This window comes from Girardinichthys multiradiatus, chromosome 20 (genome assembly GCF_021462225.1).
Source record: "Girardinichthys multiradiatus isolate DD_20200921_A chromosome 20, DD_fGirMul_XY1, whole genome shotgun sequence".
In the NCBI taxonomy this organism is placed as follows: Eukaryota; Metazoa; Chordata; class Actinopteri; order Cyprinodontiformes; family Goodeidae; genus Girardinichthys; species Girardinichthys multiradiatus.
The window spans coordinates 30,678,403-30,705,819 of record NC_061812.1 but is presented as its reverse complement, the minus strand read 5'-3'; the positions used below and the strand labels follow the sequence as shown (position 1 = coordinate 30,705,819).

Below are 27,417 nucleotides of genomic sequence, written 5' to 3'. Positions count from 1 at the left end.
TTATACAACACAAAACTGAATCCTAAAACCGTACTTACGTTAATGTTTTGCATTTCTGTTTGTGGAGTGAAGCCTCGAAACAGAATGTGTTTGTACAATTAGGCCCAAAATTATTCATACCCATGGCAGATTTAGTGAAACTAATTGCCTTTAACCAGGAAATCTGTTAATAGACATCTCTGATAATAAACATCTCTCAAAAGATCATAAAACAATGTTAAAATGATAATCAGTTCGGAAAATACTGCATTTCTTTCTTTTTTAAACATTTTAATAAACAGCAAGTCAAAAAAATATTTATAGTTCCTTCAATAATAATCAGTGGATAATTTTTTATTGACACTACAGCAAAACAAACAAAAAAACAACGTATTTTGCATGTTTCTACTGGTATTTTGACACGTTATTTTTGACGAAGAGCACTAAATCTCTTAAGGTTAAAGGCCTCCATGCAATCACCCTAATCTTCTCTATCAGAATAAAGTCGGGACCCTGGCTGAACAACTCCAAAATGTTAATATTACTTCCAGCCAGAAGAAACATGTAGGTACATTTGAAAGATGATCTTAAACCTAAATGAATAATTTTCATCCATCTTTCACAATAAAGATGTGAAAAGCTTTAAGATAAGATCCTTTTTTTTTTTTACATTCACTGTATTTATTAAATTATAAAAAATGAGATGGGATAGGAAGAAATAAGTGTATGCCTTTTCTACTCCCTTATATAGCTAAAGGATGAATATGAGGAAAAGCACCTCATGCACACTGCTAAGCAAGGTGGAGGATCTGTGATGCTGTGGGCCTGTTTCGCTGGCAACGACCCTGAGAACCTTTTTAAAGAGCATGGCATCATTGCCTCTTTGAAAAACAAAAAAACTGATGGCTTTTACTGGTGAAATGCAAATCAGTGGATCTTTCAATAAGCTAATGATCCAAAACATTTGGACAAATCAACACAAAAATGGTTGATCAGACACAAAATCAGTCTTTCTGTCTCAGTCAAAAGGATCCTAAATCCTATATGGAAAACCTGTGGACTGAACTAGAGACGAGAACATACGAGAGGACTGAGAACTCTGAAAAATCTGTCCGAAAAGAGCCTCTCTGTATGCTCCAACCTTGTTAGATATTGTAGAAGACTAAGTGAGAAGGACTTTGTGCAAGATATTTAAACATCAAGCACACCAAATAATTGTGCAAGCAAAAACAAATATATATTTATTATTTTTTAACATGGGATGTTTTTTACCTCTGAATAAATGTTTTCAAATTGGTTGGATTTTTCTACATTTCAACGTGAGATCTAGGCTGCTACAATAACAATATACCTTTATGTTGAGGCTTTTTACACATCTTTACCAGGGACGCCAATAAATGTCACTGCAATGGCGGATATACCAGTAAAATGAGTTGAAACATGAGGAGGGACACAAAATTACTGCTGCACTTGAACATAATAGAGTAAAAAGACTCTAAAGGGGGAATTATTGAAACTGTCTGATAAAAACGAAGGTTTTTTTTGTAGGAAGTACAATAAAACTGAGCCAATATGGAAATAAATCTGCAGCTGAAAAAATAACATTTGGCTGTAATTTCTACCTGCTAATAGAAAATTTGAGCATATGAATGTTTTATGGTTAATACTCTGTCACAGAAAAAGAATTAGATGTAGATGTTAATGTAATGGGTTGAATTTAGCCATCAATAAATCTATTATTCATACCTGTATTATTTAGAAAATCCTTTACAAGTCATGTATATCAATCTTTCAATAAAAAAGCTCGAAAGTCATGTAAGAAAAAAGGCACAAGTTAATGAAACCAAGTTACATTCAAATATTTGTTTACTTCCATAGGTAAACCAAAATCAGAGGTTTTGTTAAACAGCAACACATTTACCAAATGGTAAGTGCAAACACAGATAAATAGAAAAAAAAGGCAGTAAAAAAACAAGAGGCACACAAGGTAACATGACTGTGTTCTATTTAATATATTTATATATATTTATATATAAAAACGACGACACTAGATTTGTTCTATATACTCTGGTCCATGTTTGTTTTGATTTCAAGTTCTAGCTGTCTGTGGTTTTCGGGGTGCAAACCACATTAAATTCAAGACAAAAGGATGCAGCTGAAACTTTCACTTGAATCTTCTTCCCCAACTTGTCTAGCAGTTAAATATTTACTAGGTTAAGAGATGATGGTATTGTTAGGCAACCACTGGTAGTCAGATTATTTGTGGTGCATGAAACAGAACATAAAAAAACAAAGTTAAAGCTGTAAGGATTTGAATTTTAGTTCGACCTCTGAATAGCTGCCAAGAGATTCAGTTTCGACTTTTGTATCACTTTGCTACTTTTGTCGTCATATGATTAGGTTAGTACCTTGGTTTAACTATCTGAGTGGTTTAGTCATTCAAGTTAGTCAGGGCAGCCTAAGAAACACAGTCACATTTCTCTGTAAAACACACAAGAAAGAGCTCAGTCTCAAGATGCTGTCTACAGGCAGCTCAAGTTCATTAACGTGGATTATGTCTAAAGATATGCCTTTAATTTTTATTATATAGTTGATTATTTCCCTAAAACAGGTTGAAAAGGAGGACATCATCTCCCATCTACTAGGAAAAAATGTGACTTTTCTTTGTACATCCTCACACAAACACTAAAGTACCTAAAGCATTGTACCGGCATTCCATAATTCATGTGATACATTTTGACAGTTTAAGGATGTAACATTTTTTTAAAACAAACAATTTTGTTGATCAACAACAAACAGAGATTCTTTTGCAGGAGATCCTGTTGTCTTTATGCTATCATTTAGCTGCTCCACATACAAAACATTTATGTGTTTAATGACAGAAACATGTCTGAGCTGGCAGTAGTCATGGTGTCAGACTGAACAGGACAAGCAGCAGCAGAGAGACTCCATTCCCTCGGCATGGTACCATTAAGTAGAGAGATAAGACCTTAATGCTAAACCAAATCTAAACATCCGCAGCATGTTCAACCCTGCTGAGGAAACTATGACCCTTAGGGAATTTCTGTTGGGAAGATGTTCTAAATGTTATCCTCATTTTAGGTGCTCAAATGAGACAAGGAGATAGAATACATTTCAACACTACAATTAATTTTCAGACCATTGTACTTTAGTTCAACGTGTAAAACTGCAGTTAGTGAATTAATCAGTCTGATTTTCACACTTGACTCATGTAGTGGGAGCCATCGTCTATCAGCCAGTGCTCTGGAGCTTCTTCTGCAGCTCTCTGCACCGCTCCTCTTTGGATAACCTAAAAGTTGGCAAAAGAACAAAAGCAGAATTTATCTTTAAGGTCCTGATAATGAAATGACAACCGTTACATTTGCTGCTCAGTGGAAGCGATTATTTTTACATGTGTAATACGTCTTTTTCATCATAAACTTCAACTGGGAGGAAAGGTGGAAGGGATTATTCTCCGCACAAACTAACAGACTCAAACAGAAAACAGGCAGATGATATATTTAAACTGCATGGACACATTTTAATAGCTAGAGATGCAAACCTAATGCTCACTGCTATCCTGAGCATGCACAGGATGGACCTTTCACTGCTATAATTTGATGAAATTCATTAAAACAAGAAGACACCGTAAGGTTCTTAAATGAAAGCAATGAGGTTCAACTTTATGTATTTAGTTATTAATGATTACAGTGCCTCGTACCCTTTTTTTCCACATTTTGTCACATTATAACCATAACCTTCAATGTATTTTATTGAAATTTTCCATCAATTAATTAAACTTTATTTATAGAGTATTTTTCATACAACTGGAACACAAAGTGCTTTACTGAAATTAAAAACAGGACAGACATAAAACCACTAGAGACATGCACATTAGAAATAATAAAACTAATCTAAGATTTTATATGACCGACCACCACAGTAGTGCATACTTGTGTGAAGTGGAAGGCAAATAATACAGGATTTTCAAGACGTTTTACAAGATAAAATCTGAAACGCGTGGATTACGCATCTATTCAGCTCAGGGACCTTCAGGACATGTCTCTACCAGCTCTGAATAAAATTTGGACATTCACTTCTTTGCTCAATAGTTCCAGCTCAGCCAGATTGGATGGAGAGCTTCTGTGAACATCAGTTTTTAAGTCTCGCCACAGATTCTCAATTGGATTTAGGTTTGGACTTTGACTGGTCCATTTTAACACGTCAACATGCTATGATCTAAAGCATACTGCTGAAGCTCTGTGTGTATGTTTAAGGGTGTTGACTTCAAAGAAATCTTCTGCAGCTTCTAACAGGGTTTCACTATATTTAGCTCTATTTATCTTCCCATCAACAAATCTCTGAGAAAATGTATAGATGTGTGAATTCTGAAGGTGGCATTGGGTTTTATGAAGAGGTATCACAACTAGGGAGGCTGCATACACATGCATGCCACATTTTTTTAGATTTGCATTTGTAAGAAAAAAACACCAAGTTAAAAACAATGTATTGCTTTGTATTGTACCTTTCCCTCCCACTTCACAGATATTTACTACTCTGTGTTGGTTTGTAACATAGAAAATCCCCCCAAAAAAAGCATCAAAGTTTGTGGTTGCGACATGACATAAATGTGAAAAATAAAGTTGAAAACTTTTGCAAGGCACTGTACTTTTAATCTTTAATACTTGTAAACATATCAAAACAACTGCTGTGAAAAGATTGCAGTTGGGCTTTCTTACTTGGTCGTGGTATTTGTGATTCTGGTAGCAAGCGGACTCTTGAGCTGACATATTTTTCAGCCTGACTGCTCCCTGTCTGTCCAGAGAGCGAGACCTTGGTGGTTGGAATTGACTGCGGCGGTGCCAGGACTTCAGGTGCTCATTCACTATATGGCGTGGGTGAACGTTAGAGAGGTAGTGTATTTTGTCCAACTGTGGTGGGGGGGTGAGTCTGATATCAGGAGGCAAAGGCCTCTGTGCTCTCTGGTGGGGTATAGCAGCATCTCTATAATAACAGTCATATCTGTTGGGGGTGCAAGGCATTTGTTGCGGGACATGGATCCGAGCCAGATCCATGTCAGGGCTGTAGACCATTTCTTCATTGTAATAGGGTCTCGGAAGCACAGGGCTCATTAGAGACCTGGGATTACGATGAAAGCCAGTGGGAGGGAGACCTTGAGGTCCATAGCTGCCTTCTGGGCCGACAAGGAGGAATGCAGTCTGATATTGTCTGCGTGAATGAGAGGGGAACTCCTGATACGGGGAGTTGCTGTGAATAGAAAAGGAGTGTTCAGAGCTGCTATCCTCAGAGCTTGCATGGCTGCTGTAGCCCATTGTAGGAGAATGAGCTTCTGGTAATGTTATTTGGTATTCTGTCAGTCGTCGCCTGGGACCTCTGGTGCGACCACGTTCCTTATAAAATGAGGATTCAGGATTGGACACCCTGTGAAATGGCAAAGGAACAGCTTTAATTATGAGTGGACATGTATACTGGCCAAAACAATGTCTAAATAATATAAGAAAGGATGAATTATGTTAATGTTCCCTCCCTAAGATGAACGTTAAGCATGCAGTACTGGCAGTCTGTCTTAGATGTACCTACCTGAGGGACAGCTGTCTGTGGACACGCAGCTCTGGTGTGGAGGGGGTGCTGTTGGACGGGGTGCGACTCAATGTCATATGGGAGAGTTGTTGAGGTAAGCAAGCCTCCAACGGTGGCAACACTTCAGATTTGGCTGGAGTACTGAAGACAGAACACAGATCTTCCAATAAACATTGTGATTAACACTACAGGCTTTGTGGTAGGAGGGTGATTCTTTTCTTTATGTCTCCATATAGATTTGAGACAAGTTAGCGGGTTCTCAGTAAGAATTACAATACCACCATAACATCAGACGTTAAAAAGAAGAAATCCTAAAAATCTAGATACATAAAGTCCTTTATGTTTTTTGAGCAATTTTAACCCTCCAGGCCTTCCACAAAAACTACACTTAAGACCCTTGATTAGCTCCAGCCCTAATCAAGACTATAAAATCTAAATATTTTTTACATGGTGATGTAATTTCTAATATATTAGCATCCACTCATGGACCATTTCAAACTCTCTTAATTTTTTAGCATCTAAGTCACTAAGAGATGAAATGTTCGCTTGGTGCCTAATGTACTCTACCCGCCCACTTACAGGTACCATAATTAAAAGATACATGCTATTTACTTCCTGTGTTAGTGGCCATGATGTTATGCCTCGTTGTGTTTGTTGGCCCTATCCATTTAATGTTGTAGCACCACTGCATCAGAAGATGGCAGTGTTGCACATTCCAACAGATTACTGACATCCTCTACAGAACAGCAAGATGCAGAGGATGTGGTTCAGGGATTTCTTATATCGGCATTAGAACTGAAACATCTGGTTGGACCAAACATAACGTGCCAATATATTTACTACATATTTACTACAGAAAACACCATTTTTGTAAGATCACAAACAATTTATAATCTCAGAAATAAAAAGCAATTTACATCCTTTTAAAGAGAGTTACAAATGTCTAGGAGTCACAGCTAGAAAGCAAAGACTCCACACAACGCTGCTCACCCATAAGCCCAGAACCCCTATTTTCACTTAAATAACTCAAAACCAAAGAAAGGAGTCATGATGGATGGCCTGTCTTACCTCATTGTGCTGGAGGAACGTGACTTCTTGCTCTTCTGGTAAGGCTGGTCAAGACTAGACTCCGACCATGGGGAGTGCTGGATGGGAGGAAGGTCGTATGCAGGGTTGGAGTTAAAACTCAAATTGGAGTCAAAGCTGGGACAAGGAGACTGACAGGGGTTAGACAGCGGGGACTGTGGAGCCACAGATGAAGACACGTAGGAGCCGTCGATGGAGGAATGTGTGGTCATGGTGAGAGGCTGGGGAGGATCTGTTTCCCCCGGGTACAGAAGCCCTGAGGATGGCTGCAAGAACTGGCTTGTAACTTCTGGAAAAAATATACATGCACAGTAGGCAAGTATTTAGTAATAATAGAAGTGATTGTTTCGCAAAGATCATTTAGCACAGCATCTTCTATGAAATGCAACCAGGGAAGGAGTAATTTACAAATGAAACGGTTATACAGCACTGTAAAAAAGTATTTGCTACGTTATGGATTAATTCTATTTTCTCTTTGTGTTATACCAATATGTTTCAAATCAACAAATACATTTTCTTATCAGACCCAGAGAGATGACGGCTGGAAATCTCTCCCGGTCATATTTAATTATTTCATGTTTTTTAACCAAATGTAATCAGGTCTGTATGTAGGGACCCCGGTGACTATGACAAAGAATAACTGCATTGACAACTGATGGATAGGCAAAGATAATGTAAAAAGCAAACAAAAAAATTTGTTTAAAATTGAGGTTTTCATTCAAGGGAAAAATATATCGAAAACCAACTTGGCCTTCACGTGAAATAAAATAAAATAGAAAACCGCATACCCAGGCTGTTTTGAGAAAATAATCTGTGGGTTGACAACACATTATTCAATTTTTTTGGAAGGTGTGTGTCCTGTTACAACCGGCATAATTAACACAGCATTTTAGAAAAAAGAAACGTGATGCCTACAGTCAAACATAGTGATGGAAGTGTGACGGCCAGGGGAAGTCATACTGATTCAGAAGCTGGAAATCTGCCATAAATGACGGAACCAGGAAATCTGTTCTCTGTCAGAAAATCCTAAATGAAACTGTCTGGTAATCAGTTTCTGTAGAAAAGAAAACTAGGCCAGAATTCCTCCACAGCGATGGAAAAAACTAATTTTTAGTTTGAAGGCAGTTGTTGCTGCTAAGTGTGGCACAGCCAGTTATTTGGTTTAGGGTACAATTACTTTTTCACTGTTAGTTTGAATTGGCATTGATAATCTGAAACATTTAGGTGTGACAAAAAAGCAAAAACAGAAGAAATTTGTAAGAAGGTAAATGTTTTTCACATCGGTGTATGTTTTATTGTTGCTTGCCCACACCTCCAACTATAGAAGCTGCTCCCTCCCACTGGAAAAATGACACAAAACTTTTCCACTTGTACAAATTAGGACATGTTAATTCCTACCTTCATCTTGCACCACAGAATCAGATAAAGAGCTATCAGACGTGCCAAGATCTGATAAAAAAAAAAAAAGGAAACAAAACACAATCATTCCCATTTTATTAACCAGATGTAATCAAGTCTGTGAAGTTTCATGAGCTCTAAAAGTTAAATCAGAGGGACATTCAGAGGGATTTGCCATCAAACTGTCACTCAGTGCCTGTTTGTGTTCATGAGTCTCTCACCTTGTTGTGTAACTTTAAAACTAGGGAGTGGCGATGATCGGCCACACTCCAGTCGCAGCTGAAAGGCCATCTCCTGCAGCTTCTTCAGTTTCTTTTCCTGCGTTTTGCACTGCAGTATCCGACTCCTCCTGACAGCCTTGCTCAGGTGATTTTCCTCAGAGAGCTTGCGAGCAGCTTCGTAAATCTTCATCTGAAGTGCTAAGTCAGCATCCACCAAACTCAGTTCTGAGTTCTGGAAACGATGCGGGGGAGCGAATAAAACAGAAATGTTAGGTTTCTCCATCATGTCAAAACAGAAATCTCAGACCTTGCAATCTGCAAATGCATCGTGTACCCCCGATCCCTGAGGGATGTTCTGCTCATCCAGTTTAAACGCAGCTCCGATGCGTCTGCGAATCTGAGGAGGCTTCTCTCCTGGTAGCAAGGGGTAATCTTTTGGCAGCTGACCTGTCAGCTCCTAAACAATAACAAAAAATATAATAATCAGAACATATATTCATATTTTAACAACACTAAAAGTTTCATTTTCAAAGGTCAGATAGAGGCTTGGTTAAACAGTTGATCAAAACAAAGATTTGTTCAAAATAATGACCGTTAAAATCCCATGTTTAGTTTCCTGTTGGACTCTTTTGAAGGGGTTTATCCAACCACCTCCATGGCGGTTATGAAACAATACACAAGAATCTGTATCGGATCCTTTTTTAACGTGTTCAGACAGACAGGTTCAAAGAGCTGGTTGCACAATTTGGCGTTACGGGGGATTTTGTTTCACAACCGCATACTTTTGGATTTCACTTTCTAATAAAATCAGTTTCACATCAAGCAAGACAACATTCTGTAGGCAGAAGAATAAACAACAATAAAACAATAAAAACATTTTAGGCAAGTCCATTATTACAGAGACACCATTCTTACATAAGCACATTAATTGTGGTCTATGAATGTACTTACCGTCACTTAGTGGAGGGAGAGGCAGTGTAACTCTCATTAGTTCATCTAAGCATGTCTCAACAGGACTGCCCAGCCCAAATGTCATTGGGAAACAATGATCCAACTTGGGATTTCGCCTTGGAGCGCCTATGCGTGTCAGCACTGCACCTATGTCTGAATGTGTCTAGTTTGGAAATGACATTGTAACGTGTGTGCCAGTTTTTACTGCATCTTTCACTCAGCAGACACAGAGACACGGATAGAGGAAGTTAGGACTGAATAATTAAAGGGATTATTCGTTTTAACAGAAATACAAAGATGCCACTTTGAAAGATGTAGGATGTTGAAATAAAACTTTAGTCATCTGATCTAATGAAATGGGAGAATATGGGGCAGATCATTACATTTGAAGAGCTTCTGTTATCTGTTAGCAGAGCTCTAAACTGGTAATTATGAAGAAGATAGTAGGGACCAGTCTGAAGGTGTATGATTTACTGTTTTTCCTTATCTCCTTAAAGATGCAATCTGTTTCTGTACTTTATGATACAGAAACAACTTTCTGTCTGCTAAAATGTGGGATTGTTTTCTAACTTGTAAGAGAAAGTAATTCAGATTCACGTCTCTTGCTGAAAGGAGAGATGGAGACGATAAATGCCAGGTGTATCTTCAATTGAATTTCAACAAACTATGTTTAAAAATGTTTTTAAATCAAAGATCCATAACGACTGTAAAACCTTATAAACTAATACTTTCACTGCCCACTGTTACTAATAACTTAAGCAATTTCACACAATGACAAAAGTTTTCTGGAGAACGTTTAGTAAAAATGATATTTACAGTTGCTTTTCTTTCTTTTGCTTTGTACAGAGAGATTGTTTGCTGGAGATGTGTCTTCAAGCTTGAAATAAACAACAAAAGAAAAGGTTCACATCATGAATGAACGTTTTACACGTTCACAAATGGAGTTTCCTTGATTCTTCAAGGGCAGATCAGCAACCTTTACAAGCAGAAGAGTCGTTTCTGCCCTTGCCCCTGGTGAAGAAACTTTGTCTAAAGCATCAAGATATACACAATTCTTACCAAGTTTTACAAATACCAACTCTATAGGATTAGTTAGTTTTATGGTTATATAAAAGAACCATGATTAGTATAGAGAAGAGCTGACATGCGTCAATGAGCCCATTGCCTTGGCGGAAGTCTGCGCTCTCTGATTACTTTTCTAGTTACCTTTATATTTAAAAATACTTCTGTATTATTGTTAATAAAGGGCCACTCTGGAGGGGCTATAAAGGGCCATGCGCAGATGGAATGCTGCAGGTTCGAGCCCCCTGCTCAGGGGTAGGGCAAAATAAAAGGAAACCTCCCGGGGACAATTAAAACAGTGTGAGTCTCACTGGCAACAGAAGCAAACTTCTTATTATCCCTGAAGTCCAGTTTGGTATATTCCAATGTTTTAACTTCTGTGTTATTGTCAATCTGATTATAAAAATGTAAATAAAGTTTTCTACGACGTCTATCATCTTCTGGCCATTTAGACAACCTGCTAAGAAGGTAATGAATCACCAACAAGCTGACTCTACAGATTAAACATACTTCTAACACCTCCAGTTTAAATTTCTTAGCTTTTCTACCAACATCTTTGCATATCAATTCAAACAAATATCCTCTTTAAAAATGTGTTCTGTAACATTCGGCTCATCTGAGATCACGACTCACAGCCTCTCGGATGCAGAGCTTCTTTAGCTCCAGTATGCAAATCTCCAGCCGGTCTTGGAGAGCCTGGTGTTTCAGCTTCATGGCCCGTGTGTGTGTGGTCACGTCCTTTGCATGCGTAGTTGGACTGTCGGAGCCTGCGTCAGGCAACGAGAGAATGAAAACGTGACTCGGTCTGAGAGTAATAAAGTTCATTATGCAGTAGTTAATAATGAAGCTCACAAGGGGGTAAAATGTAATTAATAAGTAACACAGTAAACTCAAAACAGAAAAAAACAGGGATTTAAAATAAAACAGAGACCAATAAAACTCTGACATTGTTTTTAAGTTTAATATAAATTTATTATAAGTGCAAGTTTGCCCCCATTGTAACACAAGTACAGGGAATAATTTCTGCCTTTGCGAAGGCTCGTGTGTCGACTCCGGACCACAGAGGTGTTGTTTGAATAATCACTTTCAGTGCTGCTGAACTGCGTTGAATTATGGTGACAAGTCTGTGTGCAAACTCAATACCTGCTCTTTAAGCACAAATATGCAAAACAGACATTTTTAATACAAAGCCAATTAATAGTTAAAGGAACAGATCAAGAATGTTTAAAGTGTTATTGTGAAACAAGGCTTCCTTGATTAATGTGTATGGAATAATTCAAGAGGAAAAATCAGCAGAAATATTTTATTTATATTTTTAATTCAAGTTGTCTTTAAACTAATCTGGTTATTAACACAGCAGTGAATCAAAGTTTCAACCGGAAAGCATATTCTTCAGTTAGCGACTAGGCAGCGGCAGCCAACATGGCAGTTTAGGCATAATTTTTCTAAATGAAGAATAAACTCTTGTCTTTTGTGCGTTCCTCATTAGTGACACCGAAACCGCACAATCAGTATCAGGATCTTTGCACCCATAAACAAAGTAAAAGTATGACTGGTGCCATCTGACTGATTACATGGAGATTAGTCTCAAGGGTGGGAGGAGCTATTAGCTACAATGCACCGAGGGCCACATACTTTCAGAGATTACTTGAGGAATCCCTGCAGGTACTGACAAACATCCGAGGTGCAACAGGAAGAAAACGTGACAGTGCAACAATAGCCCAAAGCTGCCCTCTATTTCCAGACACATTCCCCTTTTTCATTGAAGCCTGACTCTTTTTCATTGTGTAGACAGAAACCACGTGGCTCCATTAAAGCATAAGGAATGCCAGAAAGGACACATTAGTAGACAGCACTGGGTGTAGAAAGTCAAGCTGTCTACGGTTTGCCTTTGTGTCATATTATTATAGGAAGCAATTGTAATTTTCATGCAAGTTCAGGTAGAGACAATAAGAGAAAGAAGGAAAATGTTCACTAAATTTTACATTACAAATATTAACTTGTTTATGAGGATTGTAACAGTATCTTCTGTGTCAGGTGTGGGCATCCATTCGACTGAGACTTTATCCAACATATTGAATATGTTATTGACATGCAAATGTGTATTCATGACAAATGGAAATAACCATTAAATCACGCATTCCTTACATATTCTTCATTATTATTGCATTGACAACATAGCTCTTTGGAGCTCATGTATTGGTAAAAATGCCACATTCTTGTAAGAGTTTCTATTTCTAGCATAAGTTAACACTGGCAAACACACAGGGGTTGTAATGTAGCTTCCAAAACAGAGAAATGACTGTGGGCAGCACATGTAAAATAATAACTATTCCTTTCTAAATAAAAGCACCACATTCATACTGATTTTACACTTTATGCATTTTCCATTGTGCACCATTGGTAATGGGCTAGTCTAAAGTGCAAGATAAATGCTCATATGTGTTGTAGTAAAAAACAAAAAACAAAGGCCAAAGATTAATTTGACCAAACTTAGACTCATTTGCCTTACAATAGAATTAAACGAATTCAACTCAAGTCCATTTAATCACATATTCAATGGGAACTTTACTGCATAAACAAATTGGTCAAAACCCATTGGTCAAAAGTTTTGTAGAATAAATATAACATAACGTAAAGGAAGGGAACAATTTAAACTTCCTGGAGTTGAGAGAAGCAAGATTGTTTTTACACGATTACTAAGCACAGCTTAGCTAAACTCACTGGATAGCAAAAGGTCTACAAACATCTCTACATCCTAAATACATGTGGCCAGTTTCAAACAGGTGAAATGAGAACATTTAATGATAAAATCCAAATTGATCAAACATCAAATTCTACGCACAAGTACACGCTAACAAACAGAAAGGAAATATGAGGGACAAAAGGCCTTCAGCAATGTGTAAATATTCTAGAAATAAACAAGTGTTTCTAGTAAAAATAGGAATGATGCCTGAAGTTATTTAGAAAGAGGAAGATCCCGTAACTAAAAGTTTCACAATGAACAAATCTGCAGGTTCTGCAGTTACACTGGGATATGATTAGCAGGCCTACACAGGCAGTTCCTCATTTCTTTATTAGCTGCTAAGAATATAATTAAATCTCTTGCTAAACTCTCTGCAGCATTTGCATTGAGGCTAAAATAAACAGGATGGTATTAAGTGAGAGAAAGTGAAATGCTAAAATCAGTGGGGTCAGTTTAATCTGGATCATGTGTCAGGACATGGAAACTAATCTGGTGCTCTGAAAACAGTGGACCCTATTCAGTTTTAAAATGGCTCTCCCATTATACCAAACAACTTGATTTCACTTCACCTTAACTGTCTAGAATGACTAATTCAAACTAACTTGACATTAAAAAACAATCAAAAATCAAGTGTAAGACCCTGCTGAGGGCTTAACTGGAGAAAATAATGTGCTTGAAACACAGGAGATGTTGGTCGGACAACCAGGTGATTTCTCTGCCACCTGAACCAAAGACATAAAACTATGATTAATGATTGAGGCCTACTGCTGTTAGTGCGGAGAGTTCATGTACCTGCTGTTTGCACAGGTATGTAGAAAGGCATGATAAAAAGTATGCCTTCACTTGTCTGTCATGTCGTCTTTTCATGGCCTGCTGAAGGAAGGGACAGAGCATTTGTTTTTCTTGTTCTGTGTAGGACTAACTTTGTAACAAACAGGTAAGAAGCTGTAGCATTGCTTTCTAAATAAATGTGTAACTGCGTAACTCTTTTTTTAAAGTCTGAGCAGTAGTTTTATATTTAGAAGCAAGCTTCTATATTAAAAAAGCTCAGCTCGCTGTATCATATTTTTGTACAGCTCTTTTATCTGCATTTGATTTGTCTCAGAAGTCAAATCTTGGATATGGGAATGACGTCTCACCACTGTTCAACATGTTGTATCAGCAAGAAGGATAGCCGCTGGGATACGCTAATGGTTGTGCTCACTGGCCAGGCTGAAATGACGAGCGGTATCTGGTAACATTTCACAACCAGCGGATCTCTGATCTGTTTGGTACCAGAAGTGCTAGAAAAGGGAAGTAAAAAACTCTGTTTGAAGCAAGAGTTATTAAACACGGCCTGGCAAAGCTAAAAGACAAACAGCATTCATGAATGGAGTCGGAAATGACGTCAATGGGTTTAGCAGAAGGTATCGACTGTGAGTGCAGCTCTGTGCGGTGCACTGAGATGATATCAAATGAAACAGCAGGAAGATAAGAGACAATGAGCTCATGTTGCAGAGATTTAAGACTTTTCATTAATGTTGAAGAGCCATGTTTTACTGCTTTTCTTGTTTTACATTAAGGAGATAAAAAAAACTAAATTGTAAACATGGCACTCTCAGCATTTTGATTGGTTGTTGGTCTCCATAAGTCCACCCCTCATGTGATTAATGGATAATCTCTGGATAATCTCTAGCTACTTAAGTGCAACATTTTTAACAACATAGCATTAAAAAGTATTCTACCTGAATGAAGGATGATGCCGCTGTCAGTGTCGCTGATTTCTCCAGTGACTTCCATGTCAGTAGATCCACTTGTTGTTACTAGTTTTCAGTTGAAGCAAAAGATAACAGCCACACCATGTCCTGTGAATCACAATTCCAGTCACTTGGTTTTAGGTTCAACGTTTATTAGAATAAACACAACAAAGAGAGGTAGTTTGTGGAGTCTTTAGGATAAAGGTTTCTGGCCAAATTTCTGAGGTAGGAAAACAGATTTTTATGATAATTAAAAATAGATATTGCATATTAATGGGCAAGTTTGCTGTACAAAGTTATAAAAAGGTTGTAAACAGCAACAGTTGCAAAATTACAAACGTTTTCTTCATAAAATTGTTTAAAAGAACTGGAGGGATCTTGGTGGTTTAAGGGAGCATAGAGTAACACACCGCAGCCCCTTCCCCGACGATTGCTGCATACTGCTGACCAGCTGACTGAAAGGAGGCTCCTACACATTTTCCTTTCACACAGGAAAGACAAACTTGACTGTTGGCAAATATTTCTGATTGAGAAAAATCCCAACAGTCATGGTGTGGAAACCATAGGAGCAGCACCCATCAATCTTATTGAGGTTTTGCTATTTAAAAACCACATCTGGCATGTTACGAGTGGCATGTCAGTAATACAGCAGTCTGAGGGCAGGTTACCCACATTGATAGACTAACTAAATAACCAACTGACACCAGCTTGCTAATAATCATGCTGTTTGTTGTGCATAAAACAAATTAATAAAAATCACACACTTGAAGACTACTCCAAAATTTAGCTGGTGTTTGTTCTCAATTGTTATCATTATTTTTGCTTAAGTTTATGCTTCCCTCTCCCTAATCGAGTGTCCTGTACTGACACAATAAATTTCTCCACGTTTTGTAGCTCATTCATTGGTGACAGACCATTTCCTTCCACTCAGCATTCAGCACAGCTGTTTAGACAGTCCCATAGAGGTCTGACCGGACCGGCTGGCTGGAGTTGTGCAGTGAGCAGCGAGTCAATAGACTGCGGACAATTTATGAAGCAAGTTCTGCCAGGAAGAGTCCAGGCACAACATTAGAAATATTCACAAAAGATGAAGAATTTGCCCTTATAAATCACACTGACGGACAACAGACGAGCAGCAAAATGTTCCTTCCCAACACTACCCGCCATTACCTAATCCTGTGACTTATAGCTTCAGTGATTCAGGTGTGACGTACCTTTTTGACCTCACAGACAGGTGTAGTCAGTGTCTCCAACAGCGGGAGTACAGACACATGCTGCTCTGTCTAAAACGTTTCCTGTGACTGCCTGTTTGGCAACTCTCTGATGACTGATACCTCAGTCCATGTAATAACTGGTTTGAGACATAAAGCCACCTGATGTCAAAGAAAGACAGAATGCGAGCCCTGTTGGTTTGATTATTAACCAGGAATGTTATGGTGATTGCATTCCAGGACACAGGAGATGGTCACTCCAGAAGGTTCCCCTGCTGTCGTTGAAGAGATAAGCTTCTTGGTCCTGGCACATGATGCCACTGAGGACCATACAGTAAATATTAAAATGTCTCCCTTATCATCGAGAACATGACAAGCAGATGACAAACTGCCTCCCCAAATCTTGTGACTATGAAATTGTTACGCCATCAAACCACAAATATCCTGCTGTTTTCTTTAGGGGGAAACACTGATGCACAAAAGGCTAAAAGTAGAAGATTGTTCAGTTGTGATATTTCAGACACAATAGGTTAACATGTATTTAAGGCTATTTTGACAGAAATGAAGAAAAAAAAAACCCAAAAACCTAAAATATCTCCAACTATAAGAACCAAGATAAAAAAAATAAAAAAAACATCTTCTTTGAATGCTTTAAAAACCTAAAGGGCATAGAAGCCACCCTGATCGGCTTAAACATCTTCGACATTTATCAATAAAAATATTTCCAAGAAGACCTGTATTAACAAGAACCAGAAGTTGTTTCCAGAACTAAAAGTGGCAACTACTATAAGTCTCTTATGTGACGTTAAATAACTTTGTAAGAAAACGATGCACAGGAAAAAAGGTCTGTTTTGAAAGGCTGGAAGTATCTTTTGAAAAAAAAAAAAAAAAATAAAAAAAAAAAAAAAAAAAAAAAAAAACATCTGAGATGATATGTCAATGCTGAGTTCAAAGCAGCATCACTTAAATCAAACGGTTAAGCAGTCAGGCATTTTCTTACAATACAGAGAAAAATACTCACAAATAAATCACAGAAGTCTGATCATCTGTTTTAGGCCATTAGAAGTTGTTAGTTTCCCACTTTCTGGTTTAAGTTTAGCTGAATAGGAAAAGCAGTAGGAAACCCTGCATGTTTAGTATCGAAATGTCTAAAGAACGCAAGGTGTTTGAGAAACGATTTTTCAACAAAGGAACATTTCTGCAGCTTTATTATTCTTATCTTTATAGAGTTTTTATAAGAAGAAAAATGCTATAAACACATATCCCTACAGCTGTGATATATCAACCCTTTTAAAAGAAAAAAAAAGAAATCCTATATCATAAAAAAGAAACTAGATTAAAGTAACAGTTCCTCAGACACCACCAGATAAACAGTAATGTGAAATGTACTTACTTTGTGGGAAATTTAAGAAAAACCACCAGAATCAAGGAGAAATTATCCTCCTGAGAATCCGTGACTTGAATGTCAGGAAGAATGTGAGCGGTGTGGAGTCCTGACAGGAATGAGCGACTCGCCCTTTGAGAACGCGCTGCTTTCTGAAGAGGAGTGGCCGCATTCACAGAGGGCTGATCACTTTAAGCATGGTGTCATATAACCCAACTCTGTTGGCAGAGTTTGAAACTGTGTCAACAACAATGACCAACACACTGAGGAATTACACCTACCATTACCCCCTTATCAGCACACCAACACACAAGTGGCAACTTGGTTGAAACAGTTTCCTTTCAGAATCGCTTTGGCTCTAATAAATCCAAGGAACGTTTACAAAACAGTCAACACTAATCAAATATTTGATTAGCTTAATCACCAGAAAGACAAAATAAATGGTGCAGCTTGCTTAAAAAAGGCATTTTCTCGTTTTTAAATATGTTGTGATCAATGTTTAACATTCACACACATACTCAAATGATCTTAAATGATTTCAACAAGTCATCTCACTTTAGAAACAAAAACATCAATAAGTGACTCCTGTACCAACTTGTTGTTAGGCTCAGATTTATGGAAAAGATTGCAAAATAACTTTCAGGAATGAATAAAGCCAAGCTTTCTTTAATCCAGTCCTTTCCAAACTTTTCAGCAGACTTGTGACTCTGACTAGTAATGCTTCAGTAAACAAGAATTTGTTGTTAGTCGATAAAATAGATGTATAATAAAATACAAACCACATCAATACTAATTGTTTAATCAATTTGTTCGTGTTTTTTTTCTTTTCTTTGTAAGATAAAACCCCATAAATGTGCTTTATTCTTGGTCATTTTTGTTATTTCCTTTGATTTGTATAGAGGACCTCAAGAACCCACAATTGCTGATTTGGGGTCATGACCCACCCTTCGGGAACCACAGCTTTGTGGTTTTTTGGCCATTTTTATTGGTTTTAAAAGATTATAACACTTGAGAAGTTATTCTACCAGTTTCTGATAATTACCATTCTAACTTGTTTTTTACTACAGTGATGCAGATATCTAAGTAGAGTAATCGTTAACTACTGCATCTCCTGGTTGTTGAAAACAGGATTCCTGCAAGTTTCAGTATGATAAACTTCAAAGACCTTTATAGAACCACGATGATTTAAATGTAAGACTCACTTCAATCACAAAAATAAAAACGGACTTTAAATTACAGCATACAGCTAAAAATGGGATGTCAAATGATGATTATCCTTCTTAATAAATCAGTGGAAAAATCTCTATTGGGATTACACCAATTGGATGCTTTTTATTACTGCTGACCATCATTTTGCATGTTTCCACATGTAATTTGGCAATTTATCTTTGGTGATGAGGTCTAGGTCTTTGAGGTTGAAAGGCCTCCTTGTCATCATCCTAATCTTTAGCGTCCTCAACAGATTTAAGTTGGGACTGTGATTTGGCCAGTCCAAAAATTAAAAGATCACTTTAAAATAAATTTGTCAGGGTTTAGGGTGAGTTTAGTTTGGGTTTAACTGTATTCATAAGATTTTAACCTGCTTCATAACTGCGGTAAGTTAAATATAACTGTGTCCATTGTGTTTCCACCCAGAGTATCTCATATCAATGCTTTATAGCAGTATACAGCCTGCTTCATAACGATTGTTGATAAAGTACAAAATTCCTTACTTTCAGATAAATTATATACACCCTCCCATGACAAACAGGCTAGTAATGGGTAAGGCAACAGAAACATTTTGATTTTAATAACCTAAACGTAAACTAAACAATTCCGGACCAGAATTATTTTGTGGGTTTGCAGGAAAGGCTCAAGGTCCAGTGATTAAACACTTAGACTTTTTAAAAGGCCTTACAGAACCCTGTTAACAGTAATAAAAATCAATAATTAACTAAGACGTCTGCATGTTGCTGCTGAAACGTTCCCACTTGACGACCTACTTTCGGAATGCCCGCACAGAGGATGTTTTGTGGCCTGTCACGTAAAAACATAGAGAAGCAAATGGCAGCGGGAAGTCCGCATGATTTAAGATGACTTACAGCACCTGCTCTGCCACTGCATGGCTTAAAGTCATTCTGAATCTATACATTCATTTGGGCTTTCCAGGAATGTTGGGGCGCAGACATGCAGCAAAAAGGTCCAGCAATTCCCAGACACTGGAGAATCAGCTCTCAAATGACATGGGCACAGAGGAAGCAGCAACAGCTTCAGTCACAGAGGTTGCATAGTTACGGGTCAGTAACACGAACTACATTTGGCCTTGATGGTGTGAACACAACTGGACACATTTTACAGATATCAACCATGACAAACAGTAGGCCTCCTTTTTCTGGCATGGCGGTCCTTGAAAAGATGGTAGTTTCCGTGCAGAAATCTTTATCAGATGATTTGTTTCAAGGCTTTTCTTTCAAATCACAAAACCACAGAGTAGAAGCAGGGATATCATTTCTATTTAAACAGGCTATAAAATTAAGACTTCTCAATTTACTTCCTAATTTAAGTAAAATTGATACAAAAATTTTTTAAAAAGACATTTTTGAAAATGTAACATTGTCCACAAGATTTACAACAATGGTGAAGACTACAAAAACACTTCAATAAACATCATGATGACAGGAAGGAAAAATCGTAGGGCAGCTGATTTAAACCCTTAGGATGGGTTGGGAAAAGGCAGCAGGAAAAAATAATCTTGTTATACAAAACAGAAGCAGCATATTGTATAAACACGCTGCAATCCGAACAGTCTGATAACCCTAAATGAGGGAAGTGCTGTCATACTAATGACCTACTCTGGCCAAGGGAAATGTGAGACATATTGTAAAACTCTACTGTGAAGCCAATTAAAATCTGACAATAACAGTCATCTAATGATGTAAAGAAAAATGAAATTCCCACAGTCCTGCAGCACAACACAAACATCCCTCCAGTACCGTGGAGGTAAGCAGTTACTGGATGTCGTGGCTAGTTTATATAAACTAGATGCTCCTGAGAGACGGAGAGCAGTTCTGTGCAGACTACATAGCAGCTGGCAAAACAAATTCCTTAAATACCCTTGAGTCCTTCATGGTTAGATATGGAGCCATCAAGTGACAAGACGATCGCCCTCGGAGCTGCTGCCTTCCTTCTCAGCTCCTCTCATGTGGTTAAATTCATCTTTATGAGATTTTGATGAAGATGTGAAAACAAGCTAAAGCACAGACACCTCAGGTGTGCACTGCAGAGGATTATGACTTGGATCATGGAAATCTACTCTGCACAAAACATTAGCCGTAACATATGAACGTTATTTTACACAAGGAGAAATGAATACTTGAAGATTTCTTTGATTAATATGTTAACTTGGGCTCGTAAACAGGGTCACGCTTCAGCCCCACCTATAATTCCCCCGCTTCAGCCCCACCTATAATTCCCCCGCTTCAGCCCCACCTATAATTCCCCACCAGTTTATTTATACCCATCTCACCCATCTATCCCTGTTTACCACATTCCTTTGACCCCACCCTACCATAGCCTCAGCAGGGCATCCCTTCACCCTTCATCTCCTCTCCCTCATCTATCTTCCCCTATTTAAATAGGGGAAGATAGATGAGGGAGTTCAGTTCTATTCACTCAGATGTCATAAACCTTCTTCTATGTTTTAGGTTTTCATGTAAGGGGGCCTAAATTGGTTCAGAAAAAAAAAAAAACAATCCCCAAAACAGTACACCCCTAAACTGAGTCTCTTCCTCCCAAGCCTCCATCAGAAAAATCCCACCAGATGACTCTTCATCAGATCCGATCAACTTCAGTTCCATCTCTGGAATATTATTTCTTCTACTTTAACACTGCATTTAAACCATTCTGCTTTAGACAAACATCTGACTCTGAAATCATTTAACAGAATGGAGCTAAAATAGTTTTACATCATTTAATCACCAACATATTTTACCAAAAAGTCCCTCTTCTTTAACAACAGCAATGTGCCAACAACGATGACTTTAAAACAAATGCATCACCGTGCTTTAATGCAGATCAGGAGTAAATTAGAGTTTAAAACACTCTTATTGATGGTGACGAGTATAAAAGAGAATTGAACAGTTTATCTGTCTTCATGGCTGCACGCAGTCAAATTAACACACATTTTTTTTGATGATCCAAAGAAACAAACACAAACAAAAATAGTCTAAACTTTAAAAGTGATCAACCAAATAATAATGTCAGAATCAGATTTATTGGCCAAGTTTGTTCACACATTCAAGGCATTTGACTTCAGTCCCACCTTGCTTTCAGTTATAGGTTCTCATTATTACCATAGGGTAACTAATTTCTATTACAATACATTTTTTAACAATAAATAATATAACTGCCTTTTCCTAATGTAGACCAAACATACATGATGATGTAACACCAGCGCACTTAGAGGCGTGGTAAACTCATTGCTTCTCAAAACTCAACATGGTGTTAATAAATGGACAACCACAGGACAGAGTAATAAGAGTAACTATGCTAATCTCTGGCGTCCAGAGATAAAGGCTTGAACGTTCAACGGGCATCTTATTTAGATGAAGCACATCATCTAATGTAGCATCAAGTTGCAAGTCTTTCCACAAGAAAGTGGCACAAAGATGCATATTGAAACAGTACAATGCAGCCTCCGTTACTCCCCTACTTGTGTATATTTCTATTTTTAGACCTTTATCTCAGAAAGTTTATACATATAGGAGGAATAGTTTGAACTTGCCTTGTTTTTAAGCTTGAGAAATGTATGATCTGTGTTTTGGTTGCACATAGTGTTGTGAGGATCCCGGTCTGATCCAGCTCACTTCTCTATATAAACACAGGTTTCCTAAACGTATTACAGGTCAAAACTTTTCCAGACCCAAATTCTATAAATACAAACATTCACTAAGTGGGTGCAGCAGATTTTACTACAGAGGTTAGCTTTATAAACAACAAATTATTTAATTTCCCTTTGGGATTAATAAAGTATTTTTGAATTGAATTGAATTTGAAAACCAACAGATTAGTAAGATGCGAATTGTAGAAAAATAATTATTCTAATATATTTTACTCAGTGACCTTTAGGCCTGCCATGACTGGTTGAAGTAATCAGTGATGTCAACTATAATAACCGGAATACTATAATAAGCCTTAGTTTTTATTTATATTCAGTTCAATATTGGTGTATTTTTCCATATGATAAATATTGGGCTTCATTTTATTTAGTCACATATAACATACTATATACTTTCATTTACCTAAAGTCTCTGTTAACCTTTTTTGTGGCAAGCAATAACACACAATTTATATGTTGAAAGAAATGAACTGAAATTAAATTGTTTACATTTTTGGTGAAAATTTAGACACTTGGAAAAAAAAGTAATTAGCGGCAGCCCTAATTACATTATCGTATTGTTTCTGTGATTATTTGGAGCCTAAAGAGATTAAAACACATGTTTGATTAACTGCACAGGCCTTCAGCCGCATTATTTAGCATTTTCTGTAAAGACTGGATAACGATAAATTCTTCAGAAAAATGTTTTTCTGTCAACAACAAACACATATTTTGCCATAGGTGTCCCTGTGACTGGACATCATTTCTTTTGACCACTTATTTAAAAACAAATGCTGGTTTTAGGAGGGTTTGGAATGAATTCACAATCCCTCAACATCCTCAAACCCAGTAGTATGATCATTTATGTTGCTAAAGTTCTTGAATTATCCTGGTGTAAAATGTTCACATTGTGAACACTCAAATATTAACCAATAAACCGATCAATTACTCGTGTATTTTGGCAACACTGATATCTCTGGGTGCCGAGGTACCCCCAGTAGAGGTATGCAAGTTTGAACTGAGTGGGGATACTCAGCATGAGTTTTTAATGAGCACCCCACTGACAGGTCTGTGAAGTTGCGGGGGTTAAGCCACTTGCCCCCAGGTCACAGCTCAGGAATGTGTAAACTGCACAGAAATCACAAGCTAACCAATGAGTCCGCTGCAAGGCAGAAAGGCTCTTCATTGACTGAAACTACAGCTACCATCATACACGAATCAATGCTGCAGATATTTGCATACAGGACTGGAGCAATGCACAGACATCCTGGAACACCGTGGAACCAAACTTACACAAATTTACAGGAAAGCGTCTTAAACTTCATGTTTGTTCACACAGAAAACATGATTTTCAAACCTCAGCGGCTTGTGGTTAACTGCTTTAAATTTCTTTGTGCCTGTCTGGACAGAGAAGTTATAAGCTTTCAACATCCTCTTTGATTACTCTATATTGTTTACTGTGCAACTTCTTCTCTTCTGCTTTATGAACAAATTAAAAGTGATGAAGCCCAGAAATGAAAGAAGAGAAGTTGTGATTGCATCAGACAGATTAAGTTATGGTTGTTTAACTTCATATACAGACTAAGATGATAGATGCCTTCATAGTAAAAGGTATAGCTCAACCCCTTTAAATTTTAAGGTTTTATGTATTTTCTGGATGTACTTTTATGTATATACAGTATATAAATATTTTTTTAACTTTTCTATGTTTTTGGTTTTATCTTTGTTTAAAAAAATAATGACATATATTGCGTGCAGTTTTTATACTTGAGGTTACATTTAAATACATTTCTAAGCTGGTGAATACTGAATCATTAACATGGTAAAGAAACCCGGAAATCACTCGTTTCTAAACACTAATTGCAAAAAAGTATGATGAAACAAAGTCTATTTCTCTCACACCAAACCATCTACAATTAAGGCCAGCAAAACTTTGCAACTTAAATATCAAAGAGAAAGCATTTAAGAGTGCAGTGAAATAAGATGGTATTTCTTGACTTTTATGAAGTTTTCTTTTTTATACTTTTTCTTTTTGGATTATCTGTGGATGTAAGTTTAATGCTGTACGCACAGTCTGTAACTTCCCTCAAGTGGTTAAGTAACTATTAGCTGAATTAATCACACAAAGTGCCCTGGTGCTGGAGCCACTTCAAGCATTCGGCATACAGAGGTGAATGAATCTTCATCAGCACAGACAGTGCACCCAGAGCATACAGATTAAGTGATGTTAATATTGGGTCATTGTTGGGACATACGAGTAGTGCTTATGTAAATTCGGCAGCAGTGACGAATATGTGCAGGACATACGTCTTTAATTTCAAGACATTCATGCTGGTGATTTTTTTGACATGTGTGAAAAAAGTAAAAAGGTGATCCTGGATTACTGTTTATTTACTGCAGTGTATCTCCACACGCCATTGTGCATTTCAAACAGTGTGACGGGGTATGAAATTCTAAAGCACATAAATACCCAACCTCTGTTGATTCCACACAAACCCTGTTGTCATCTATAGACATCTATAGTACAATGACACTGATCATTTTCTTAATACTAGGGCTGCAACTAACGATTATTTTGCTAATCGAATAATATGTTGAATATATTTTACAATTAATAAATGATAACTGATAGTAAAAGGTGCTTAATAGGAGATATTTCTTTACAGAATTTGGACCAGGTAAAGCTAAAGCTATGCCAGCTATAGTTCTGGATAGAGCATATTTACAGAGAAAGAAGGTTTTTCATCTTAAATGCATAATGTATATATTTTTGTACAGTTTTGGCTTAACTACTACCCTGAGTGGGTTGTTCTTTGAGCAAATGTCAGGTTTTAGAGTCTGTATACTCCAGTTAACGATTATTCGGTTACTAAATTAGTTGACGATTATTTCAATAATCCATAATTCACGATTAATTCTATTGTTTCAGCCGTAAACAACACCCAACTTTGACCAATATATACAGCAACTTAAAATACATAATTTGATGCAGGTATAAAAAAATAAACTGCTCAGCACCAGTTTTTGAATTTAAATTTGACCCATTTTACTATTAACAAAATGTTATGGAAATAAATTCGCCTACAGCCTTAGCTCTCTTTAGTTTTGTCTTTCATTGAAACAAGAATAATTTATATCATATAGTTTCATGTTGCCTATGAATAATGTACAGTATTATTCAGAGATCAGATGATTCCAGCTTGTAGGTTTAGCATGACACTGAGTGAAGCAGTAAAAGGGAACCTATCAGATTTCTTTGAAAGGTTCATCAGACGTGCTGAAACCATAGTGTTTTGTAATTTACTGATTTTAAGAGTAGTTTCAATAGTGTGAAGCAAAAAGGCACACATGGCCTTGTTTCTAATAAGCAACTGATAGCAATGCTGTCAGAGCTGATAGCCTGACTAAATATCTAGCTAAAATCCTATCAGTAGGCTTGTGTTACTTTATGAAGAACAGAGTGCAGAAAAGTGCTGCAGCAAGCAGTTGTTTATGCTATATTCTTGCTTAGGTCTGTGCATTAGAAACAAAATAATGAACAAATGTTAGTGATAGATCATTTCAGTTCTAATCTTTAGAGATGCACAATACTTTGAATGGCAGTTATCATGACAATATCTATATGAAGCAATGTTGCAATCGCAAAGGACTGCTTGTTTGCCATATGTGGTTGTCTATTATATTTCTAGTACAATGCATTAACTATTCATATATAAATAATATATGTAAATCATTGAAGCAGTAAAAATGAAACAAAGTGTTCTTTGAAAGGTTCATCACAAATGTGCAGAACATATAGCTCTGTTTTATAATTAACCTACATTCAGAGTGGTTTCATGATAGGACAGAAGTGATGACTTAAAAAGCATACACTAAAAAGTAAAACAAGGCAATGGCAGATTTTTTGAGCAGATAGTTTGCTCGGACTATACTTTCACATATATATATATATATATATATATATATATATATTTCTTTTAACTCACACAGAGGGTGTATAATCTACTTTCAACTATTAAAACATTTATTGTTTCTTCTCATATTAATATTCTCTTTATGAAACTATATTTCTAAACTGTTAATAGAGATATTCCACAATACACCGATATACAGTAATGTTTATCAGCTTTACACTCTGCCTATACCTGGAAAACTGATTGGCGTGAAGACCAGAGGGATGATACTTTCTTTACCTCCCAACTTGTCAGACGGTGTCAGTCTGTCTCTTCCTGTGCCCCCACTACAACCCTCAAAGTACAGAATACCAGTATAATCAAACAAACCATGAATGTACATCATGTAATCAGTCAGCTGCATACAGTTGCTGTTGGGCCGCAGCTTTAAAGAGGTTCTCAAACTTTACTGTCCCTCTTAAAGAGGATTCATCCCCCCTAGGAAATAAAACGTCGACGCTCACATCTAAGTTACCACCAACCATGGGAGGTTTTATGGCTTTATCTAAGCGTGTTATACAAAAACAAGTTATATTGTAAAAACTGAAAACTTTTTTTTTTCCTCTTACCTCTGTAGCCAGTTAGCTTGCTAGCATCGTGCCTCAGCTACATCCATACAGTCAGCGCTCCATTGGCTGCACGCATCCTCCCAGATTTAACCTGGAAGTTTCTACTTTATACTTCCAACAAAAGCAATGAACAAACCTCCAAGTTTATTTGTCACGTCAAACTCATAATAACCGCGAAAAAAAACCCCCAAACTTTAGGCTAAATTTAGTCCCCCAAACGCAGCCGTTGTTGAAAAAGATACTTCAGGAGCTCAGTAAAGTAAAGCAATGCAGTGTTACCTTCACGTACAGTCGAAAACGTGCAGGAATCAACATGCATTCACCAAGGTAACCACCTGCTTTGTATGGACCCTGTTTTCGGGAATTACATGTTCATTAAGTAATATAAATGGTTGAAAATTAAAAGGAAGCAGATTCATACAATACGTCCATGCACATTTTCTATAAAGAGATCTAAACTTCGAAATTTTTGTTATTTCTGTTTCTCCGCTTGGGGGTACTGTGTTTCTGCAGTCTAAGTGTAAAAAACTAACAAACAAAACAACAAGAAAAAAACATCGCTATATAACCTAGTTTATAGTTAAACGACTATCTGAAAGAGTTATAGGAGGCCTACATCTTTTGTACTAGTGGGCTGGAGAAATTACTGGGTTTTTGTATGCTTG

General features: G+C 37.2%; 1 protein-coding gene across 4 annotated transcripts; it reads right to left on the bottom strand.

Annotated features, from left to right (window-relative positions):
* Positions 1 to 1,827: 1,827 nt before the first annotated feature.
* Positions 1,828 to 27,012, bottom strand: inavab (innate immunity activator b). Of its 4 annotated transcripts, XM_047346956.1 has the most exons (12): positions 26,753 to 27,012; positions 17,385 to 17,593; positions 17,013 to 17,090; positions 14,769 to 14,888; positions 10,932 to 11,065; positions 8,620 to 8,742; positions 8,286 to 8,517; positions 8,065 to 8,115; positions 6,649 to 6,955; positions 5,581 to 5,721; positions 4,719 to 5,421; positions 1,828 to 3,289 (listed from the first exon to the last, which is right to left on the bottom strand). In XM_047346956.1, exons 4-12 carry the CDS (start codon positions 14,821 to 14,823, stop codon positions 3,197 to 3,199), a joined length of 1,839 nt encoding a protein of 612 aa, XP_047202912.1. In that variant the 5' UTR covers positions 14,824 to 14,888; positions 17,013 to 17,090; positions 17,385 to 17,593; positions 26,753 to 27,012; the 3' UTR covers positions 1,828 to 3,196. The 4 variants fall into 4 exon arrangements, with proteins under 4 accessions (XP_047202912.1, XP_047202910.1, XP_047202911.1 ...); XM_047346954.1 differs by lacking the exon at positions 17,013 to 17,090; XM_047346955.1 differs by lacking the exons at positions 17,013 to 17,090; positions 17,385 to 17,593.
* Positions 27,013 to 27,417: the final 405 nt, after the last annotated feature.